Here is a 21,303-nt window from a genome sequence, read left to right as displayed (position 1 = left end):
GCTGAATAAAGACTCAGGAGCTGTGGCTGTACTGAGGGAGGTGGGTGGACAGATCCTTGTATACAATAGCGTTAGGAGATGTGAAATTGCTAAACTAGCCCCTGCCTAATGTAATCACCTTTCAGAGAATATTGGAGAGGCATTTTGTCAGTCAAATATAAACAAAGGCTATGTTTGAAATTCAAAACTTGTCCAAAGTCATTTTTCTTTCAAAAGCTGTTTCCCCTGCTAGTACTCATTCTAGTGCTTTGAAAAGACATCTTGTCGGAGGACAAGCTATTTTTAATTGTTTATTTAAAAAAAAGCCACACACACAAAACCTTTTACAAAGCAATAAGGAAAACCAAATGCATCTTCCAAGAGCTCCACTCTTGTAGGAGCACAATAGAAACTGCATAAAAGCAGTCAGTACCCAAGAACTTTGAGGAAACGTTGGCACTATTTCTGGAGCAGACATCTCATGAGAATATAGACTGCAACAGTATGCTGTGGTACCAGTGATTATTTTTTCTTTTATCATTATAAAAAGGCTGTATCAGGACAATAAGTGAAGATCTCGTGACGATTTCTCGTTTTAAAACATTCCAGACGGCGCTACAAACGAGTGGCGCGGCCCCTTGGTCCCTGTGCGAGGCTCCATGGGCAAAGGCAGCTGCGGTCAGACCGGCACAGGGACCCCCGAATCGGTCACTGTGGCCACTGCAGCTCCTGCTGAACAGAACTACTGAAAGGAAAGGAAGCGAACTGCCTAATGTTGTGTTTATTAGCTGTTGCTTAAAGCAGGAAATAAACAAAATATAAAAATAGTACACAAACACACACACCCTTTGCAATTAAAATTGTGTTTGGAAATGAATTATGGAGGACATAAGTCAGTTATTGAGATAGGGTCCTGAATGCAGTTACATCTTGTGTATCTCAGGTATTCCCTGGAATGTCTTATAACAATCATGGACTCATTTTGGTTGGAGAAGACCTTAAAGATTGAGTCCAACCGTTCCCCACCGCCGGCACTGACCCGTGTCCTGAGACCCTCATCTCAGGTCTGTCCAACCCTCCAGGGATGGTGACTCCAGCACTGCCCTGGGCAGCCTGTTCCAATGCCCCACAGCCCTTTGGGGAAGAAATTGTTCCCCACATCCAACCTCAACCTCCCCTGGCGCAACTTGAGGCCGTTTCCTCTGCTCCTGGTGCTTGTTCCTGGGGAGCAGAGCCCGACCACCCTGGCTCCGAGCTCCTTTCAGGCAGTTCAGAGGGTGAGAGGTCTTAGACTCTTGTCTAAGATGGTTTCTCTTGCAGTTTCTCTGCAGGCAGGTCCCACCAGGGCAGCCCTGGCAGGCTTGCTCTCCTCTGCCCATCTCCCGATGGCTCTTTTTGCTCATTACTGGCAGGAATTGAACTGATTTCTCTCAGTGCTGCTGAAGTTCTTCAGGTCCCCTGTTAACTTTTAAACCATCAGCTACATGTTTTTGGAGGGAGTTGTGAATGTATCTTGATTGTGTATGGTTTGATTTATGGGAAACTGGGGGGGGGGGGGGGTGGAAAGAAACATCGGTTGCTGGTGCTATTTGTGCTGTGCTTTATGCATCAGTCATGAATCTATGAAAGAGAAATCCAGCCTGGCAGTTGCACAGTTACTTTCCATGCCTGGTTTCCCATGAAGCCTACCTCCTATTTTGCTGCTTTATTAGCTGTTGTTTCTAATTTTTGGTGAAGGGATCAGGAAGCTTGTTTAAGCCGCAGTGAGTAAACTGTCTTGGCAGAAATGAGGAAACTGTTAGGAGGGAGGGGCCGCTACATTGTGCGGGTTACTTAATTGTCTTAATTGAAAATATATGAATATAAATAGACCTCAGACTTCCTCTCCTCTCTTTTTTCCAAGCTGAAAGACATCCGAGGCGGCAGTAAACCCGAGGGCTGTTGGGTGGCAGAGAGGAGGTGGTGGGGCCGGGCTGCCCTGTTTGCTTTGTGGGGGTTTTACTGCGGAGCCTTTTGAAAGCGACGTCAATCTGTGTGCACAGCCTGGCGGGCGGGCCCGTAAAATCCAGGTGGAAACTGAGAAAGTGATTGAATTGATTCTCTTCCTTGTCAGCACCCCCTGCTCGGCGGTCCCGGGGCTGAGAGCCGGGGGGCAGCGGCACGCCGAGCCCTGCGGGGCCGCCGGGGAGCGGGCAGCCAGCCGGAGCTCGGGATTTGTTCGGAGCCTTGCCACTAGTCTGCAAATATTTGTTTGTCTGTGGTCTCCCCGGAGGCAGATGTGACGGGAGAAGCTCGCTCCCCAGCCCCGGCGGGTCCCCGGAGGGCTCCCGGGTTGGGGGCCAGCGGCTGTGCGCTCCGGTGGCCCCTCCGGGCTCCTGGTTGCCAGGCAAGGGCAGTGAGGCCGGAGCACACCGCAGCTCTGGGGCACAGCGTGGGGAGCGAGAGAACAAACGGCAGCAGGGCCGAGAAACGGTGGACCCGGGCGGGTTGTGTAGCGGAGACATCAGTGCCTCCATCTTTCTTGAAGCTCCCCCTGCGCCCCCACCCAATTTCTCCAGCTGGTACAGCTGCACATCCCTGCAGATGGGAGGAAAGCACCCAGAAGTGAAAACTTGGGACAAGCGCCTCCACTTGTAGGTGTGCAGGTGCCACCATAACCTGCCAGAGGGACCCTGAGCAGGGTCAGAGGCCGAGGGCAAACGCAAGGACGGGCTTAGCAATGCTGCCAAGGACCCGTCTGTGCAGGGAGAGTCGGCACGCTGCGATCACAGCATCCCAGAATGTCAGGGGTTGGAAGGGATCTGGAAAGCTCATCCAGTGCAATCCCCCCATGGAGCAGGAACACCTAGATGAGGTCACACAGGAAGGTGTCCAGGCGGGTTGGAATGTCTGCAGAGAAGGTGGTGGCGTTTCGTGGACACGAAGCAGGGAGGCCAGGATGCATCCACCCGCAGGACACTGGGTGCTTGGCAGGGCCGGGGAGGGCTCTGCTGCTGCCCGCACGCTCGGCCCACGCCAGACCCCTCTAGTCTTGCTCGAGAGGTGCCTCGAAGGGCGAGCGGGTCGTGGACGGGGTGCCCTCCAGCCCTGTATCCCGCAGCACCTGCCCCCTACCCTCGCCCGGTGCCTCGGGGAGTCTCAAGGCCGGGATGCTGCTGACGCTTCCCCCCGGGGTGGCAGGAGCGGGTCCGTCCTCTCCCCATCCCGTCGGAGCCGGAGCTTCCCCGCCAGTCCGGTGCCTGATAAGGCTCCGTGTCCCTCTCCTCCTCACCGCGGCATGCTAACGGGGCTGTGGGCTCCAGCCGGTACGAGCAACAGTGGCTACCCGGTCAGGTACCGCTGCCAGGCTGATCAGGAGCCGGCTTGGCTTCGGGCTGGCCCGGGAGCCGAGCAAGAGGGGCTAGGGGATGGAGCCGGGGGGTGCCGTGCGCTGCCCCCCCACCCCAAGCCGTGCGCTGCTCCGGCGGCCCTTCTGCTCCGCGAAAAGCTTCCGGAGCTGGCCGGACTTTTGAGCAGCCCCTCTCTTGCAAACGATTTAGAAAAAGCCCGGTTTGGTGAAACTTTGCCAAAAGTTAGGCAAACTGCTGCGTGTTGTGCGAGGGGAGAGCCAAGCCAACACGCATGAGAGGGGGCACGGGAGCCGCTGCCCCCCGCCGTGTCCTCGCTGCCGCAGCCCCAGAATCGGATCTGGTTCAGAATAAGCCGACAAACCGCTTTTCCCCGCGGTAAAGCGCGCAGAAAGCGAGGGGCTGGTGCTGCCTGTGTCCGGGTGAGCGGCGACAGAGCTGCTCCCAGGGACAGAGCAAATACCTGCCAAGAACGGAAGGCGCCACAAGTTGTTGCACAGATGAGTTGATCTAGTAATCGCTAGGGCTATAACACCCTTATTTATGCTAAAGCATGTGACACAATCTTCAAAATGTGCTAGCTCCAAGTTACCACCTCTTTATTACTTACACAAGCTAATAGGTGACGTGACTTTTACCTTCTTTACTTGAAGGAAGCACAAAGAAGCAGACAGGTAATTCCACGCTGCTAATTTTTATGCTATGACGGGTAGGGAAGGGAGAGTTTGAAGTAAAAACTGGGAAGAGCGATTATGAAATCTCGGAGTTTAGGTAGTAGTGACCAGCTCAGATCTCATGATTATTGTTTTTCTTAAATTGCAGTTGCAAATAGGTTAGAAAATCTGGCTCCTTATCTGACCGTGTGTGAACCGATTTGTTTTGTCCAAAAGGGTGATAGGCACCTCTTTTTCTGTCACTGATTGGAATTATCGCCTTAACGCTAGCATTTTTTAATGAAGTGTTTAGCTGCTGCATTTCGGGGTGCGGGGCCAGAGAAGGGGTGTCTGTGTGTTCCACTCCGGGGCTCTGCGGTGCCGGGAGGATTGTTACTCCGTTCCGAGAGCCGAGCGCTGCTTTGCCGCTGCCACCGTGGAGTTGCGGGTGAGACTTACCAGGCTAAGGCTAACGAAAAAAAAAATGTGTCTCTTATACAAAACAGTCACAATATTTACAGGTAATTGTGACTGTCAAATACTCCGGCGTCTTGACGAAGCGCAGAGATCTTGGAGCGTCGCGTGTTTTGGGAGGGAGGCGGTGTAGGACCCCTGCGGGGGGCAGCGGTGCGGGCTGAGCCCCTCGAACGGGCCGGGGGGGAAAGGATCGTGTCACGCCAGCGACGGCGTGGCCGAAAGGCGCTTCCCGGGGCACGAGTGCGGCTGTTCACGGAGTGGAGTACGCGAGAGCCGGCCGTCCCCGCTGGGACAAACTCGCTTGTTAGATGCTGATTTAGTTGGAGTGATTCCGTGACGAGGAGCAGACGAGCACTACGTCTGGTCTAGTTTTGTAATGGGATTTCAGGCGGCGGACACCACTAACCCGACCCTTTACAAACCTGAGATTTGTCACGGGGAGCGCTCTGGCCCTCGCAGAGGGGAGCGGGGTTAACCGGGGGCAGCCGGCGCCTCAGGCCGGGGAAACGCTTGGGCTGGTGGGAGACGAGGCTTTCAGGCGGAATCGCCCTCGCTGTGTGACAGCCGGGGCCACTGCGGGGCTGGGAGAGGCGACAGCCGCCGCCGGGCACACGCTGCCGTCCTGCTCCGCACCTTGCCTGCCGCCCGGCTACGGGGCACACGGTGGAGGCTGTAGAAGCAAGAGGGAGCCCAGCTCCGCCAAACCCAGCGGGGTCCGGGCGGGTACCCAGGCCCCCGCTGTCCCGGAATCTGCCGGGAGGAATCTGCCTCATCCCGCCGCTCCGGGAAGCCCCGTCCAGGCTGGAGGCCTTTGCAGGGCTGCCGGGGGGGGGGTCACATCTCGGCCACCGGGAACTGCGAAGAGCGGGCGGGCAGCTCCAGTCTCGGGGTGGCGTGGGGGGGTGTCCCTGAGCGGGCCAAGGACCAACCCTGGCTCCGAAAGCTCTTTGGAAGTGTCAGCGCATATTAGGCAAAGTTTTGAGGCCGCGGGAAAAAGACGGTATTTTGTTGGGAGGAGGAAAAGCGACAGTATTTGGCCTTTTCCTGCTCCGATGCCCCATGTGTGTCCCCGTTGGTGACAGTACAGGGCTTGTGAAAGCCCCAAAAGGCTGAGCCTTGCCCGGTCAGCCTCTCGCAGCTTTCCGACTGCAGAGATTTGGCCGGGGACGAGGACAAGTCCGGTTGGTGGGGCGGCCGGCGAGGGCTCGGAGCTGCCTGCCGCTCACTGGAGCTGGGCTGGGGGACGTTTGCTGCTCGTGTGTATTAGGGTGCGTTTCCTCGATCTGTTCAACGGCGTTTTCAGCCTTTACAGTTCAATAAAACCTCTGTTTATCTTCACTCGAAATCCCTTGCGCTGTCTGCCCCCTTTTCTCCGAGCAGATCCGCAGCCTTCGGTTATATTTGCACAGAAAACTATAAATCCCCGGCGCGGTCCCGCAGCCCGGGCTCTGCTCCCGGAGCATCACTTCTCCTGGAAGGAGCCGGCGGGAGCTGCTGCCTTGTGCCGCGGATTTTCCGTGCGCATTTGCCGGTGGTTTAATTTACAGGGGGGCGGTTTGCCTACAAAGATCGGGCTGTCTGTAAAGCGGCAAAGTTTGGCTTGAGGAGGAAAAAGCCCCCGCTGCTCTGCACAGAAGTCGTTCGCTAATGAGCCGCGCCGGCCCGGGGAGTGAGCGTGGCGGGGCCGGGGCTCGGCAGCAGCTCTGTCCCCTCGGCTCTGTCCCCCGGCTGTACCGGGAGTCTCTCCTCCCGTCTGGGCTCCGCCGGCCGCAGGAACTTGAAAAGAGTTTGGGAGGCGGTGGTGTCCGACGTGGGCGGGTGATGCTTTGCTTCCAGGTCGGAACCGCGCGGGGAAAAAGGTTGATATCATGCTAATTTACGTAAATCGTTGCAATTAAAACGATTCATGGCTCGGAGTACGAGTCCTCAGCCCCGCACGCTGGCTGTGTCCTGCTGAGCTGCGCCGTCTCTCGCCCCCACCCCGAGCGAGAGCGCGGCCGGAGGGAAGAGCGGCCCCCCCCCGCGCCCCGCAAACACCTTTGGGGTGCAAAAGCAGGAGCCGGGCTGGCCCCGGGCGGCTCGCCGCTGCAGCCCCCTCCCGCATTCGTTCATGCCGCAACTCCGGCGTCCCGCTCGTTTCCCGGCGCGGCCACCTCTGGGTGGGGGCAACAGGGGCGCCGCCCGGCCCGGGCGAACGGCACCCCAGCGGCCTTGGGCTGGTGCGAAGAAGCAGCCGCAGCTGGTGCTCGGGTGGTGGGGCTGATCTCAGTACTTGGTAGTCACTGCTTTCTGGGATCTAGGGAATTTTCCTTAATCGCAACGAAGGTGGCGAAACTCTTCCTTCATTTCCAGCTATGAGCTGCTAATTTGAAGAAGAGCCGCAGGGCACAGGCGCTTCTGTCTGTGCTCTCTGCTCCTGACAGTTTACAAATCTAAACAGATTTATTTTAGAGAAGCCGTTAGCAAACCGAAGAGTCTCGCCAGTCTCTTAAGGTGAGGCGGGTCGATGAGCGTGAAATCTCACGGAGGAAATTCCCTTGCGGCTCGCACCGCAGCGTGTGATTGCGGGAAAAGGCAAACCCGCTGCCCAGGGCGACAACCCAGAGCTGGGGCTCAGTGTGAGGAGCGGGGAAGCTGCGGATCGCAGCGGAACCCTGACAGCTCCCGGCAGCGGCTCAGCCCGCACCGGGATCCCGCCGGCCCGGCCCGCGGCGAGCCCGCTCCCTTCTCCGCACCGAAACACGGCGGAGTAACAGCTCCGGCCGAGTCTTTCCCTTCCCTGCATACGTCTGGCCGTAGAGATTTTGCTCTCTGTTGTCCGCAGCTCTTTCTATACGTTAGCGGCAAAAGGCTTTTATTATTAAAATCAGTGAGGGGAAGGATGAAGGCGAGGGTAGCGTCTGCAGAGATGCTGCTGTCCCGAAACCGTTTAGTCGGGAGCTTGGACGCCGTAAAGACGCTTTTGGGGAATTTTGTGTGGTGGTGGTGAGGTTTTTCCTTCTTTTTTTTTTTTTTTTTTCTATTTTTCCTTTTTAAAAATTTTCTTCTTAGCACAGCACGAACGAGTCTCATGGACCCCGGGCGGGGTGGAGGCGGCCGGGGGTGCGCTGGGGAGGCAGAGGCGCCTCCGCCGGCTCCCGCGGGGCCGAGGCGCTGTGCGACGGACGCGGGGGCTCGCCAGACGCCCCGGCTGCCGCCCCGCTCCCCACCGGCCAGCCGCCCGCTTGGGCTGGTGGCAGGAAGGCACAGGCGGCTGGGAAACGGCGACGGCCCGACCTGCGTTCCCTCGGGCACTGTCAGCTGGAGCCAGCGCTCTCCCCTCCGAGTGCTGCGGGCAGGGCTGGCTTCGTCCCGCCGTTGAGATCAGGGACATTTTCGTTTCGTTTTAGCTTCACCTTCTAAACGTGGCGCCGAGCGAGGGACCGCGGCACTGCGGAGCGGCTCCCGCAGCGCAGGGTTAGACGGCTCGTCCCCGACAGCCAGAGCCTGATGGAGGCGCCGCTCTGCAGAGGCGCTGGGCAAGGGCGGTTCCCCGGTAACTCCGCGCCTTTCTCGGGCCGCGGGGGAACGCGAAAGAAGCGCAGCCGGGCAGGAGGTCCGTCCGCAAGCGCTGCCCGCCGCGGGTGCTCCCGTGCCGGCCTCGACGGCATGTGACGCGGCGGGCCAGGCGGCAGGGCGGAGCGGCAGGGCCGGCGCAGGAGGGGCGCGGCCGGCCCCCGCGGCAGGTGCTGCGGGCCCTGTCCGGCCGCACCGCTCCGCTCCCCACCGCTCCGCACCGCTGGGGCCGCGGGCGGACGAGAGCCACGGCCGCCTCGGGCTGCGCCGGTGCCGGTGCCCGCGCGATGGCGCTGTGCGAAGGGGAAGGCGCCGGGACGGGTCGGGCTGGCGGTCCGGTCCCGGCCTCTGGGAGCGGCCAAGGGCTCGGGTCCCGCCGGGAAAGGAGCGCGGAGACGGGAGCCCTCGCCTGCGGGAACCGCCTTCCAGAGCCCGCCTGCCCCGGCGCTGCTGCTGCGGCCGCCCCCGCGGGGCGTCGGCCCTGACCCGCCGTGGCTGTGGAGCCACCCCGCTGCCATCCCGTCGCGACGGTTGCTTCGAGGTGGTGCCCGTGGACGGCGAATCGGCGCCCCCCGGCACCCTCGGCCCGGGCCACCCCGCTCCGCCGCACGGCGGGGGACCCAGCCCGGCCGAGCCCCGCGGGTGGGCGGGTGTCCCGGGGGCGCCGCGGCCTGTGGGAGGCACCGGGCGGAACGGGAGAAAGGCGGCGAGGAGAGCGCAGGGGAGGCCGGCGGATCCGGGGGGGGCGAGGGCAGCCCGGCGGATCCGGGGGCAGCAACGGCGGAAGCCCCGGCTGCAGCCGCCTGGCTGTGGAGCCTGCGCAGGCACGGAGCGGCCATCGCTTCCACACGTTTTGGCTTTAAAAGAGGTGGTTAATTAAAACCAAACCTTGCCAAGGAGGTGTTTTTTGTTCGTTTGTCTTGCTCAAATTTTTTTGGCAATCGACCACTTGTGGCATCCATAAAGCTCAGGAACGGCGAGCGCTGGGGACTCACCGGAGGGCGAGAGCAGAACGTTCTCGTACGGCAGTTCGTGTTAGAAAAAGAGGTTATTATTAATAATAATAAACAAATGCAGTTATTTTTATACCGAGATTGAGGACGGATGGGGGAAAGCGATGGGAAATAATCGCCCTTTTTCAGTGGAAATAAGGACAACATATGAAAATCATGCACTGGGGGAAAAAAAAACCCAAGGCATTTGTAATTCGAAACAGAAAGAAAACGCTTTTATTGGGAAAAATACGTAAAAGAAAAATAAGCGTCGTATATCATAAAATCTGTCTAAATTAAATGATGTTTACAAAACAGAAGTTACTGACCAGCAACATTTATACGCACTCGGTTCAGTTTCCCCTCACTTTTACTAACAAAAGCCTTTGCTTTCGTGTCGAAATTTTCGAAGGATCGCCGCTCCCCATTTCAAAATTATGAGTATTTTCTGTAAACGTTTGGTTTATAAATACAGTAATAAACTCGCATTGGGCGATCCTGATATTTCAGTGAACACGCAAATAAGAAACCAGCTGTCGGGGGGGGGAAACGAAGGCGAGAGAAAGGTGCAGGGGATTCATTGCAAATAAAGCAATTGGTACATATATATTTAAATGTATTTAATTGTATGCATTATTCAAATGCCCTTCTGACTAGCTTAATAATTTAGAATCGATAGTTTTCCTAAAAACTTTATAAAATATTTACACTTAATAAAATATTAATCGATTAACAAGCCAGTCATACTCTTATAGGAGCTTTACTAAAGTCCTGTAATCGCGCTGTCGCCACACGTCTCCACTGTTAAGGAAAGGATCACTGACAAAATGTAAATGAAGATCTTCAGACGGTGGTGTTTATAAAATAGCTCATTAATGGGCTTGGATTGAATCTCTCCATCCATCCACATCATCAGATATAATAATAGTAACGAATCAGACAGGGAAGATCCTGGCTAAACCATTGGCATTTTTTTTTTCCAGAAGTACCGAAGTCCTAAATCACCAATTCTTCTAACTTTCTGGCCATTGATCCGCGGGAATTCGTGGTTCAACATCAAAGGTAAGAGCGAAACATTATTCAATTATTCGATAGCCGGTGGAAAATGTTAACTTCCGTATAAGAGCCGCCGCTCAGCTTTAGCGGATTTAGGGAAAAAAAAAATAAAAGGGGGAGAAAAGTTATATTGGGTTATTTAAAAAGAAAAAAACAAACGAGACTTGTCCAGAGTTTGCGGCTCCTTTGGGAAAGGACGGGCGCAGACCGGCTGGCGCAGCCGCTGCGCTCCCGGCTCCTCCGGCAGCTCCCGCGGCCCCCGCAGCTTTCCTGGGCCCCCCAAACTTCAGCCGACGGTGGGGCCCTGCTCCCACCCACCGCTCAGGGCTCGTTGTCCCGGGGCCGGGCTTTCGGCAGACACACGAGTCGCCCGGCCGAGGCGGGGGAAGCCGCAGCCGGTGCTGCTTTTCGGGGCCGGCTCGGATGTGGAGTGAAGCGATTATTTGTCTTACCCTGCCCGGGGATCCGCTGCTTCGCCCGGCACCGCTTCCAGGGGCGGCCCCGCGGGGAACCTGCCCTTCCCGGGGCAGCACCGGGGTTCGCCGCACCGGGACGGCTGCGTGCGGGCTCGGGGCTGCCGCTGCTGCCCACCCCCCTCTCGGGGCAGGAACCTGCGGCTCGGCTGCCCGGTGATGCTCCCGCCGGGGCGGGGGACCCCGCGCTTCCCTTCACCCCCCCATACCCCCCCCCCCTTTTTTTTTTTGACCCTCCGGCGCCACCGTAAAAGGCAAATCTCTTAAGGGGGCACGGCGGGGAAGGCGGCACCCTCCAGGGAGTCAGCGGCGGACGGGCGGCGGGGGAGGAGGGTGGGCGGCGGGCACCTCCCCCGCCGCCCGTCCGTCTCCCGCCCCACGCACCGGAGGCGATTTTCCGGGTCCACCTTAACGCGGGGCTCGTTTCGCCGCCGGCGGCTCATTCCCCGGCGCCCCCCGGGCCGGGCAGGGGGCGCTGCGAGCCCTCGGGCACGGCCCCGCCGGGGGAAGCGGCCGCTCCGCCGCCGGCCCCGGGGAGCGGCGCGGCTGCACCTTGCACCGCGGGGAGCGGGGATGCCAGCCCGGCCACCACCGGCCTCCCCGGGACCGGCCAGAAGCTCCATCCCGCCCCGCCGCGGCCCTTCGTTCCCCTCCCCGCTGCTTGCACTCAGCCAGCGCTGTCATGCTCTACCCGGAGCTCCGCTATTAAATAATTTAGCGGCGGCGGCAGCAGCGCTTCCCTCCCCGCTTCCCGGCCCTCGCCATCAATTATTCAGGGCCAGCCCGGTAACTGCCTGGAGCCGGGCGCGGAGAGGAGGGCGGCGGCGGCGGGGCTGTACCTGGGGCCGGGACGCTCGCCCACCCTCGGCGCCCCCGAAAAGTTCCTGCGGCCTCGCCCCGGCGGGGAACGGCTGCGGGAGGGTCGCTGCCGTCGCTCGGCTCCCCGGGGGGCGGGCGGCGGCGAGGCCGCACCGGCTCCGCTGGAGCGACCCGGGCGCCTGGACTGGATGCCGGTGACAGCTTCGCTCCTCCCCGGTCGGTCCGGTCTCCCCGACTCCGGCTTCCCCTCTATTCTCCCCCTCCTTCTTCTCCCAGCTCCTCCTCCTCTCCTTCCCCCTCGGCCCTCCCCCAGCCCGAGTGCCCCTGTCTTTGCGCCCTTCTGCCCCGGGCCCGTCTTGTCACCGCCGGCTCGTCCTGCCGCGCTTCCCCTTCCCCACCCACCCAGCCCGCCCTCCTCCCTCCGTGCGGCACCGCGCTCGCTTTTCGTGTGCGAGATGTATTATTTATTTATTGGTATTTAATTTCCTGCCAGGTGGGTCTCTGCCTCCCACCCCTGCGCGCAGCGGGGCCGGACGGGCCGGGGGGGGGTTGGCTGCTCCCCGCCCGATCCCGAGGTAGCACCGAGACTTGATTTTTGCGGGGGGGCGGGAAGGGGGAGGGGTGTCGGAGGCGAGGAGGGGTGGCGATGTTTGGGATGCACAGCCCTGGGACGGGAACGCCGCGCAGACAGACAGGCAGACACACACACACACACAGAGGCGCGCACACACCAAACCCGAAACCAAGGACAACCCCAAAAAGGACTCACTCTGCCTCGATGACTCAACGCAACTAATAACCGTTTCTCCGCTCTCTGTGGCGAGTCCCTCCTGCCGCTGCTGTCGCTGGCAGAGGAGGGAGCGATTGAAAGTGACACACCGGGGGCCGCCGCCGCTTCCCCGCGCCGCCAGGCACCCGCCGCGGAGCCCGGGAGAGCGGCGCTCCCTCCTCTTCTCCTCCCCCCGGCTCCCCGGTATTGATTTTCTCCGCGGAAGGTGTGAGAAGTCGGCTCCCTCTCCCCTCCGCGCCGCAGCCGGCGGACCCGCGGCTCCCGCCCCCTCGCTCCGACCTCCCCGCTCCGCTCCGCTCGCTACCCGGGACCCTCTGGGAAGGGGCTTCGGCCCCTGCCGCCCCACGCAACGTGGGCAGCCGCCCCGGCACCCCCGGAGGAGGGCAAGGAGGAGGCTGGGGGTGGGGGGAAGGAGTAGAAGGGAAGAAAGCGGCGTGAGAGGAGGAAACAAGAAAACTTTCCACCCTGGATTCTCTACTTCTGATCCATGGACAGAGCCCAACTCAGCCAACTTACAGACAGGCTATAAGCAGTAAGTACGGCGGCAGCTGCCGGGAGCCGCTCGCTAGAGGCTTCCTCGCCAGCAGCCGGCTCCTCCGGCGGCTGCACAGCTGGCCGGCGCGGGGGGGCCGTGCCAGCGGGGCCGCCCGGACCGGCCGCCTCTTCCCCGCGGCCCCCGGGGGCGGGCCGGGGCTGAGGCCGGGGCCGGGGCGCACCACCTGGCCGGGGCGGGCGGGCGGGCTGCCCGCCGCAGGTTGGGGCCCCGCACGCCGGGCGGGTGAGACGGCTGGGCCGGGGCCGTCGGGGCCGAACCGCTCGTTTTCGGTGGGGCGGCACCGCGCCCGGCTTCGTCGGGCTGAGCCGCCCGGGGGACGCGCTGCGGGGTCCGGGCGGGGCGCGGTGAAGCGGGCCGACAACAGCTCAGGCGCCCCTTGTTTCTCTCGCCCTAGGTCCCTGCTCCTTCTACTGCGACCTGCCAGCGGGAGCCGTGTCTCCGAGCATGGAGAGGAGGAGTGAGAGCCCCTGCCTGCGGGACAGCCCCGACAGAGGCAGCGGCAGCCCCGATGTCAAAGGGCCCCCCCCCGGGAAGGTGGCCAGGCTGGAGCAGAACGGCAGCCCCATGGGCACCCGTGGGAGGCCCAACGGCGCCGTCACCAAGCCCGTGGGAGGTAACCGTGCGGCCGCGCTCACGGCGGCACCGCCGGCCCGGCCCGGCTCGGCTCGGCGCGGCGGGGGGAGCGGCGGGCCCGGGGTCGGCACGAAGCGCGGAGCTGCCGGCAGGTTGGTGCGGCTGCCGCCCGCTCTCCGGGAGAGCCGGAGCTGCTCGGTCCCGCAGCGCTGCGGGAGCACTTGTCCCCGGCTCCGCGGCGTGCGGACCCCGCTCGGTGGAAGGCTGCCACCCTTAGGCCCGGGCGCTAGCGAGGCGGCTCACAAAAGCCAGGCCTAAAGCTGCTGGGGGGAGCCGGGCCCAGCTCTCCGCGCAGGGTCGTGGCCGCGGACAGGTTGGGGGCGGCCGCCGGGCTGCGGTGACACGGATTGTGTGTCACCCACCCTCACCGCTCCCGAGGGTCTCCCCGGGGTGGCAGAAACGGCAGCGGTTCTGCCTGTGTTTTAGGGCCTCTCGTTTTCTATCTGTAAACAGCATTTTGTAGCGGGTGTTGTAAAAGAGGACAGGTCGAAACGCGTGTGAAGTTCTGCTTTTCCAGCACAGCTACCGGGCGTTAGTTTTGCAGCATTCCTGCAGTTCTCTAGAATACTGTAACTTTCATACTTATTTTGCTGTCTAGTTGCTGGTCAGTTTTCTGTGTGGAGCATCCAAGTGACATGTGTGGTTGCTTTTAATTTTCCCCTTCCAAGCAGCTAAAGTTTCCACTCACTTCCCTAAACGCCGTATTTATTTTTTTCACCTTAACTCTGCTGTCGTGTTTGATGCGGAAAATGCATTTAAAAGTCTTGAAATCAGTCTGATGTTGCGAGCAAAATAATCCGGGGCAGGCCACAATTAAATTTAGCATTTAAAGAAAGAAATCTCTGCTTTTTAAAATGTGCAGAGTGGTAACACACAAATGTAGTTGTTTACACACAAAGAGTTTGTGTAAATGACATTTCAAGAGATACTTTGGTATGGTCGTCACATGACTCTCTATTACGCCAGGTTTATTTAGCGATTTTACCATTAGATGCTTGTTTTAGACCTCTCAGGCTCAATAGGATTCCTAATTGCTGAAGTTTGCTAAGGGGCTGCAGGTTTTATTTTAATTTAAACACATAGGATTCATTTATATCCCTAATGAAGGGTAAGAGATCTCACCAGTTTTTATGATTCTTGGATGACTATATGTCTGTTTTTTAAACCTCTTTGCGTTCTTCTAATGTACGTGGAAAGAAGAAACAGCTTTGCAGTGAAAGGCTCGTACTATTCCACTGACAAATTGGTGGAGAAATAATTTGTTGAATAATTGTAAAAATAAACTAGTTAATCATATAAAAAGTAATATGCATAGTTTTGGATGCCTTTCTCGAGACTGAGGCATTATAACTGCATGATTTTAAAGAGAATGTTAGAACCGGAGCTGAAATCTTTTTCCTTGGGGCATTTATAGAAATATACTTTAGAGGAATGTTTTTAAATGTGTTGCAATATATATGTTGCTTTTTAATTGCAGCTGTGCTAGCCAAGAGAAATTCCCCGGCTCTTAGAGTTGAATCGGTGGCTCAGCTTGGATCTGGCCTGTGAAGTTATAGGAGATTCCTTCCATTTACGACCAAGACTTGCATTTTTGAAAGCAAACTTTTAAGAGCTTACATTTTCATTTATTACTCTTCAGCTCATTTATAAAGTTGGTGTAGACCGGAGTGTAAAAGTGGGGGGGAATAGGAAATGCAGGAGTAATTTATTTTCCTTTCCTTAGCCGGTGTTCTTCAAACAGTCTCAGCCTCTTAGTCTTTGCATAATAAACTTTGTTCATTACTCCTTATTGATACTGAAAGCAAGAAGAAAATGATTGTCTGAATACTTACGTAGCTTCTCTAATACTCAATACTAAATTAGTTAAGGCAGATTTTTTTAATAAGATAATGGTGCTGTTTAAAATTGATTTCTTTCTCTTTTTTGTTTGTTCCTCCTGGAAATGCTCTAAGATAAATCAACCTGGTTAATTCCCAGATATCTTTTCCCTGCGCTCTTTCCCAGTTTGTGAGCGGGTGATGCTTTTGGGACGCGGGTCTGTCGTGTCGCTCTGTCCCTCCGCAGCGGGCGCCACCGTGTTCCTGGTTTGTCACCGGAGCTGTGAAATGAGCTGCGGGCGTTTGCGGAAAGGCTGATTTCTAACGTACCGGCAGGTTAAGTGTAAAACGCCTCTTCGGAGAAATATTAATAAAGGCTCTTTAAGTCTTGGTCCTAGCGTTTGATCAAAAGGAAACTATGGGGAGTCGTAGTGAAATGACAGCTGTCGCTCTTTCGGTTTGTTCTTATTTCTTCGGGCTTTAAAAACCACTAATATTTATTGAGTGTGAACTTCATTTGGGGGAAAAAAAATACTGGAAACTAGAGACCATTTTAGTTTTTATTTTATTCCATAAAGTGTATCCGAAGGTTTTGAAAGCAAAACCAGATGCTAGCAATTCTTCTTTTTTTAATCTCATTTTGGGCCCTCGATATGTAAATGCTGCAGTTCCTCCCTCTGCTTGTCAAGTGGCTTTTTGGTGTAATAATATCTGTTTCTGAACTTAATCCCCGAGAACAGAGCAATAAGCTCTGCCTGACTGGTGCTGGGATGAGACTGATGACCTTTGGCAACAAGTTTTATAATCGTGGTGTTTGCTGCAATTATTTTCCAGTGACTTCCCTGAGAAATAGAGAAATGTCACAGTGCTGTGGGTGGTTTTAGCTTTCTCTCTAGATTTATGAGTGAAAAAGTGTTTTAAAATAAGCTTTTGTAGTGCAGGCAGAAAATCAATTGTTCTCATGAGAAATTTTGCCTTATGACTCTCCTTTAGTTTTTTTAATTCCTAACCTGCATGTCCTTAATTCAAAGAGCCATTACGGCAGCTCTAATAAACCACCGAAGGTCACTAGGAAGATAAACGGGGTCTAAAAGGTTGTGTTTAAGAGGGGATTTAGGCGTTTCGGTGCTGTTTGCGGTGTTGTTAGCGTCAGTCCCTTGTGTTAGAGTCTCCTGACCCGGTGCTTTCTGAAACATTTACCTAACCCGCCGCGTTCAAACCCATATGGAGTGAAGCCCAAGCGCTCAGGTGTTCGAGAGGGGCAGGTTTTGTAAGAGTTCCCGGGGAAAAAAGGGGCTGATGTTGCTTTAAAGAACATACGAAGCCTGGGAGAGGGTTTTCGAGCGAGCAAGAGCCCTGCGGTGTTGACAGCTTTATATCCCTGTTGGGTAACATTCACTTACTAGAATTGGCGTCTCTTCTCACTCAGTAATTCACTCCATAAGGATTTAAAAAAAAAAAAAAGAAGCATGATTAATTACTAGGAAACTTATATTTACAAAATTGTTGATTGCAATTCGTGAACCTGTTTGCATATATATATACATATATATATATATATATATATATATATATATGCGTGTGTGTGCGTTGATTTTGAAGAGCGTAGAAAACAAGCGTCGGAAGGCTCTAAATGCAACGTAAAATGCCAGCGTGCAGAATGAGCTGGTCTGAAGTTTGGATTTGCTGGAATAGGAACATAGAACCAAACTATAGCCAAGGGAAAGCGTTCAAGTTGTGAGCAGGAAAGGATTGCAAAGAAAATGTGCCGGTTAGATTAGTTCGACGCAGTCTGGTGGTAAGACGTTCTTATCCGGTTCACTGTTAAAATGTGTGGTTTAACGTACAGAATATTAATGGAGGAGAAAACTTTTGGGTGATTCAAAGTAAGTGGTGCGATGGGGATGTGAATGGGGATGTACTGGGAGTGTGGGTGCTGATTGCAGTGACCCCAGAACGTTCCGATGGATCGTGGTCCCTGTGCAGGTGGAGTTTGAAATCTGTTTTACTGGGTGAGAGAAATGCTTAAAGAGACGGATGGCAAACCCCATTCTAAATACTTCTGCAAACGATGTCGTGGGCTTTTTGCTGCCTTTCCTACCTTTTACAAGGATTCAGAGTGCTTTACTGGAGAGAAAATTCCACGTCTGTGCCGGCGAAAGGGCGCAGCTTGATCAGATTTGCTCTGTTGTGAACGCTTGGTTAATGTTAAGCTCTAAATGCATCCTGAGCAGGGTAAGGAAATGTGTTTGCCTTGTCCTTAAGTACAGTGAAAGGTTAAGTTTGGATAGTCCTGCCGGAATCCTACATGAAGAATATCCTCCCGCTGCCTGCAAGAAGTTCAGGGCCATTGGCAAGAATTAAATGCCTCGGGATACAGCAGCACGAAAGCTGCAAACCCTTGTTAGTTCAGGAACCAGCAGCGTATAAATGTATTTACTGTCTTATCTGTTGCAGAACAGTTGGAAAATGTTGCCTTGCGCTTGGATGAGATTCAGTAGGGATTACGAGGAAATGTAAATTCTTGGATTTGACGCGTTTCTGGTACATGATGAGGAAGAGACCTCTAGTTCAACAGGAGCAGTAAGGAAAGTGAGACAGTGATTTCTTTTTCATGACTGATGCTTAAAAATGAGTTTCTGGTCTTTTTTGCCGATTTCCACCCCTCGCCCCCCTTTCCCAATCAGATTATGTCACATAAATAGGGTGAGCGGAGCCGTCGCTCCCGGAGGGTCAGGCAGTGTATCAGCTGTATTTTTGCTGATGTAGAAAAATAGTCTTTCTTGATGTGTTTTCAGTACTTGCTCTGTTATTAAAATAAAGACACAGTTGGTTAAAATCTGCGTGCGATTGAACATAGGCATTAAACAGAGTATAGGGTATCCACCCATGGGGTGACCTAGGCATAATTTGATGTTTAGAGTAATTCTGGAACTCTAAAGTTGCATCTGCAGAAAGCCACCGACAATTTGGAACGCGAGGTTTAAGATTAGCTGTAGGAAGACTCTGTTTGTTTTCCCCGCAATGGTTTTGAAGCATTGGAGTCTCCTCCCTGCCCCGTACCCGTGGCCGCGTTCGTTAGCTGCATCCTGTTATTTCATCAGGAAAAAAAAAGCAGCATCTTTGAAAAAGTCCACGTTAATTCTTCTGCCTTCCCCTTTTATAAATTGGGTCCTGACTTTTCTTAGTTTCGCTGGGACAGGACGATATATTTATTGTCAATTATTTATTGGGCGATTGTTTGAAAACTGTTCAGGCGGTTCTGTCAGTGACTCCCCAGAATTGTTTCCAAGCCTGAAGAAGATGGCAAAATCACATTAAAAACTCTGAAGAAGCCAGCGAGAAAGTGTATTTTCAGAAGATTAAATAGAGACTCAGAATTTAGGTGAAGCATTTGGACATCGAAGGAAGAAAACCAGTATTGAACTTTTGTTGTGAATAAACACTTAAAGGTGTGGTTTAAAGATTCCTTTTCTAACCGCTTAATTGTTGGGAGTCTTTATATTCTATTTAAGTTATTTTACTGTGCTGGATATTTTATTTAGATGGAAAAGCAGGAAAAACCTGGCCTAATGTGATCGTAATGAAGTCGTCATTTCAACAGCTATGTCCTATTTAAGATTTCTAGTGTGTAGCACAGACTTGTAGCTGGCGTCAGTTGCTTTGAAATACCTGTAAAAGCACTGGAGTTTCAAGAGCCACAACGGTGGTGAAATGCTTGGACCAGTAAGGTTTTTGTCACTCCCATTGCCACAGGAGATGGTAATGCGATATGACATCTCCGAGGCTGTAAAACGCAGGCAGTTTTACTGCAGTCGTGTATTTATATTCAGCCAACAGCTGGGTGACCTGTTTAGGAGAATTCTTCTTTTTTGTGTGTGTATGATTCAGCAGTCCCCAACCTGCTTTTACATTTTATTTTTAAACTTTTCAAAATAACCGAAAAATCTGCAAAACTTAGGAAGATTTTTATTTCGCATCCCAAATTGCAAGGCATAGATAAGTTAGGCCTTTAATTACCGTCCCTCGTCATTTAGTTAAATTAGTAACCACCACTGTGTTTTCGGATTAAAGACCAGTTTTTGCAAGGTATAAAGTATTCCCGAGTCCCTTTGGATGGACGCGACGGGGGTGTTGTTGGCGATAACCCCCGTCCTCTCATACCCCGCACAAGCGTGTTCTCCTTGTGCAGCTCCACGTGTTTTAGATCGAGGAACCGATGCGCTGGCCAGCTTTGGAAAGGAAAACCTGCTGTGCCGTTTAATTTGGGGGGGATTGTAACACGTAGGTGCATTCGCAGCCTTATCGTGTCGTCGCTGTTCTATATAGGTAGGAATTTTTACCACCTTATATAGGTAGGAATTGCCTTTTTCCCGGAGCGCTGCACCCTGTGCACAGCACAGTGTGTGTGTGTGTACTTCGTCCCCATCTTCGCCTGCATCGATCCCAATATTAGCAAGGGAAAAATATTTCATATTCCTGATTTTAATTCCTTTGTTGTAGAGAACTTTAAAAAACCCACAAACTAGTATTTTACGTTGTTTTTTCTTTTTAAATACCTGTACTAGCTCCACTGGCATCCCCATAGGATTTACAAACGTAGCAAGATGTCAGCATTTGTCTATTAGCAGCTTAAAGCTGCTGACGTCGTGAAACCCTTATAAGCGACGTCTGCGAGGTTGGTTGGTTTGTTTGAAGTGTAATTCTTACAGTGATTTTTACAGATGTGCTCATTGGCGTTGCTAATATCCGAGGACTCGGGTAAAACCTCCTTCCAGGAGGTGTTTCTGCTTGGAATAAGGCTGCACAGGTAATTGACAGGAGTGATGAAGGGCTGAAGCACGAGCCCGGCGTTGTCAGTGTCGTGAGTTGGTGCTGGGGCAGAGATCTCATGGCCAAACTGAAGATATACTTTAAATTTCCTGGCAAGTGGCAAACAATTATTGATGTTACACGCAGCGATGTTAGGAAGAAGGTTGTCAGTATTTGTAGAAGCCGCGCAAAGGGAGCAGAAAGAACTGGAAGAGACGGGTGTAGCTTTAGCTGAGGGGTTTGTTCTCTAAATAGAAAATTACCTGGCTAATGGTAAAAACTGCCAGTCATTTCGCTGTAACTGGTGTCCTTGTCTCTGACAGGCATTTGATATTAGTCTGAGCACAGCCGTACCTTGTTAGTAACCACGCCAGCAGGGTCAAAAAGCCCAGAAAAAGATGAATCAAACCACCCCGTCAGTGTGTACTTTATGTGAAGCTGCGGCACCTCATGACAACCGCGCGCCCGCTCAGGGGCAGCGGCAGCGGCCCCGCTTCGACACCCTCCCTCCTTGTTTGTTCCCCAGAGGCGCACGCTGACATGAAACGCCGTTTATCGACAGTAAATCTTTTCGGGAGCGCTAAACCTGCAGGGGCTGCGGCGAGGGGAGTTTGTCGTCTCTCTCCGGGATGTCCTGCCCGTGCGTGATGCTGAGCAGCGTTAGCCCGGCGGTACCTGCGTGTCGCCGACGTTTGGCTCTGGTGTTGTGCTTGGACAGAAACTTCCCGTCGGAGTATTAACCATGCCGGTGATCTGAACTCGCAGGGTGTTCTGTCATAAATCCAGCTGACAGGCGTAGATTGGAAATGAAGCATGTCATTTTCGAAACTATAACCAGGCTCTTTTTTTTTTTTGAGAGAGAGAGAGTAATATAAAATCATATTTTGAGCATATTTTGGTTTGTATGCGTTTCCATTATTTATATATTAAAATTAGATGTGCGCAATTTCCAGCCGTATTATTTTGAACGGCTATTAAGAAATGTAGCTATAAATTATGAGTTATACAATACTTTGGAGTAAAAGGTGATTTTCATAATGTCTTTTCCTAACTTAGAAATAACTTTTTTGCCATAATACAAACATGCTAGCAGAGCAGCATGATAGATGTCTCTTTAAGTGTCGTAGTAAAAGAAAATGACTTGTATTCTGAAGCTGTGGATAGTTTATGTTGTTTTGGACCCATTTCCCAAGCAGTGATCGAAAACAGATTACAATAACAATTATACAGTCAGAAGATGCAATATCCATTTCTGTTTTAATTGAGTGAAAGAATAATAAAAACATCATTAAGAAAAATGAGGTGGACCTGTCATACACTCTACCAATTTTTAGACTTAGAGAA

At 54.0% G+C, this 21,303-nt stretch overlaps 1 protein-coding gene across 4 annotated transcripts in view; it reads left to right on the top strand.

Annotated features, from left to right (window-relative positions):
* The window catches only part of SATB2 (SATB homeobox 2), a 168,417-nt gene that overhangs the window by 48,318 nt on the left and 98,796 nt on the right, over nucleotides 1–21,303 (top strand). For 2 of the 4 annotated variants that reach the window (XM_065069483.1, XM_065069484.1), the window contains 2 exons: nucleotides 9,987–10,065; nucleotides 13,092–13,310. In XM_065069483.1, coding sequence (XP_064925555.1) covers nucleotides 9,987–10,065; nucleotides 13,092–13,310 — 298 coding nt within the window. Of the gene's footprint in view, nucleotides 1–9,018; nucleotides 9,059–9,986; nucleotides 10,066–12,040; nucleotides 12,674–13,091; nucleotides 13,311–21,303 lie in introns of those variants that run through there. The other 2 variants (XM_065069486.1, XM_065069485.1) reach the window with 2 other exon arrangements.

The sequence above is a fragment of the Columba livia genome, chromosome 7 (assembly GCF_036013475.1).
Source record: "Columba livia isolate bColLiv1 breed racing homer chromosome 7, bColLiv1.pat.W.v2, whole genome shotgun sequence".
In the NCBI taxonomy this organism is placed as follows: Eukaryota; Metazoa; Chordata; class Aves; order Columbiformes; family Columbidae; genus Columba; species Columba livia.
Note: the sequence above shows the minus strand (reverse complement) of the source record. Positions and strands in the feature narration are given on the sequence as shown.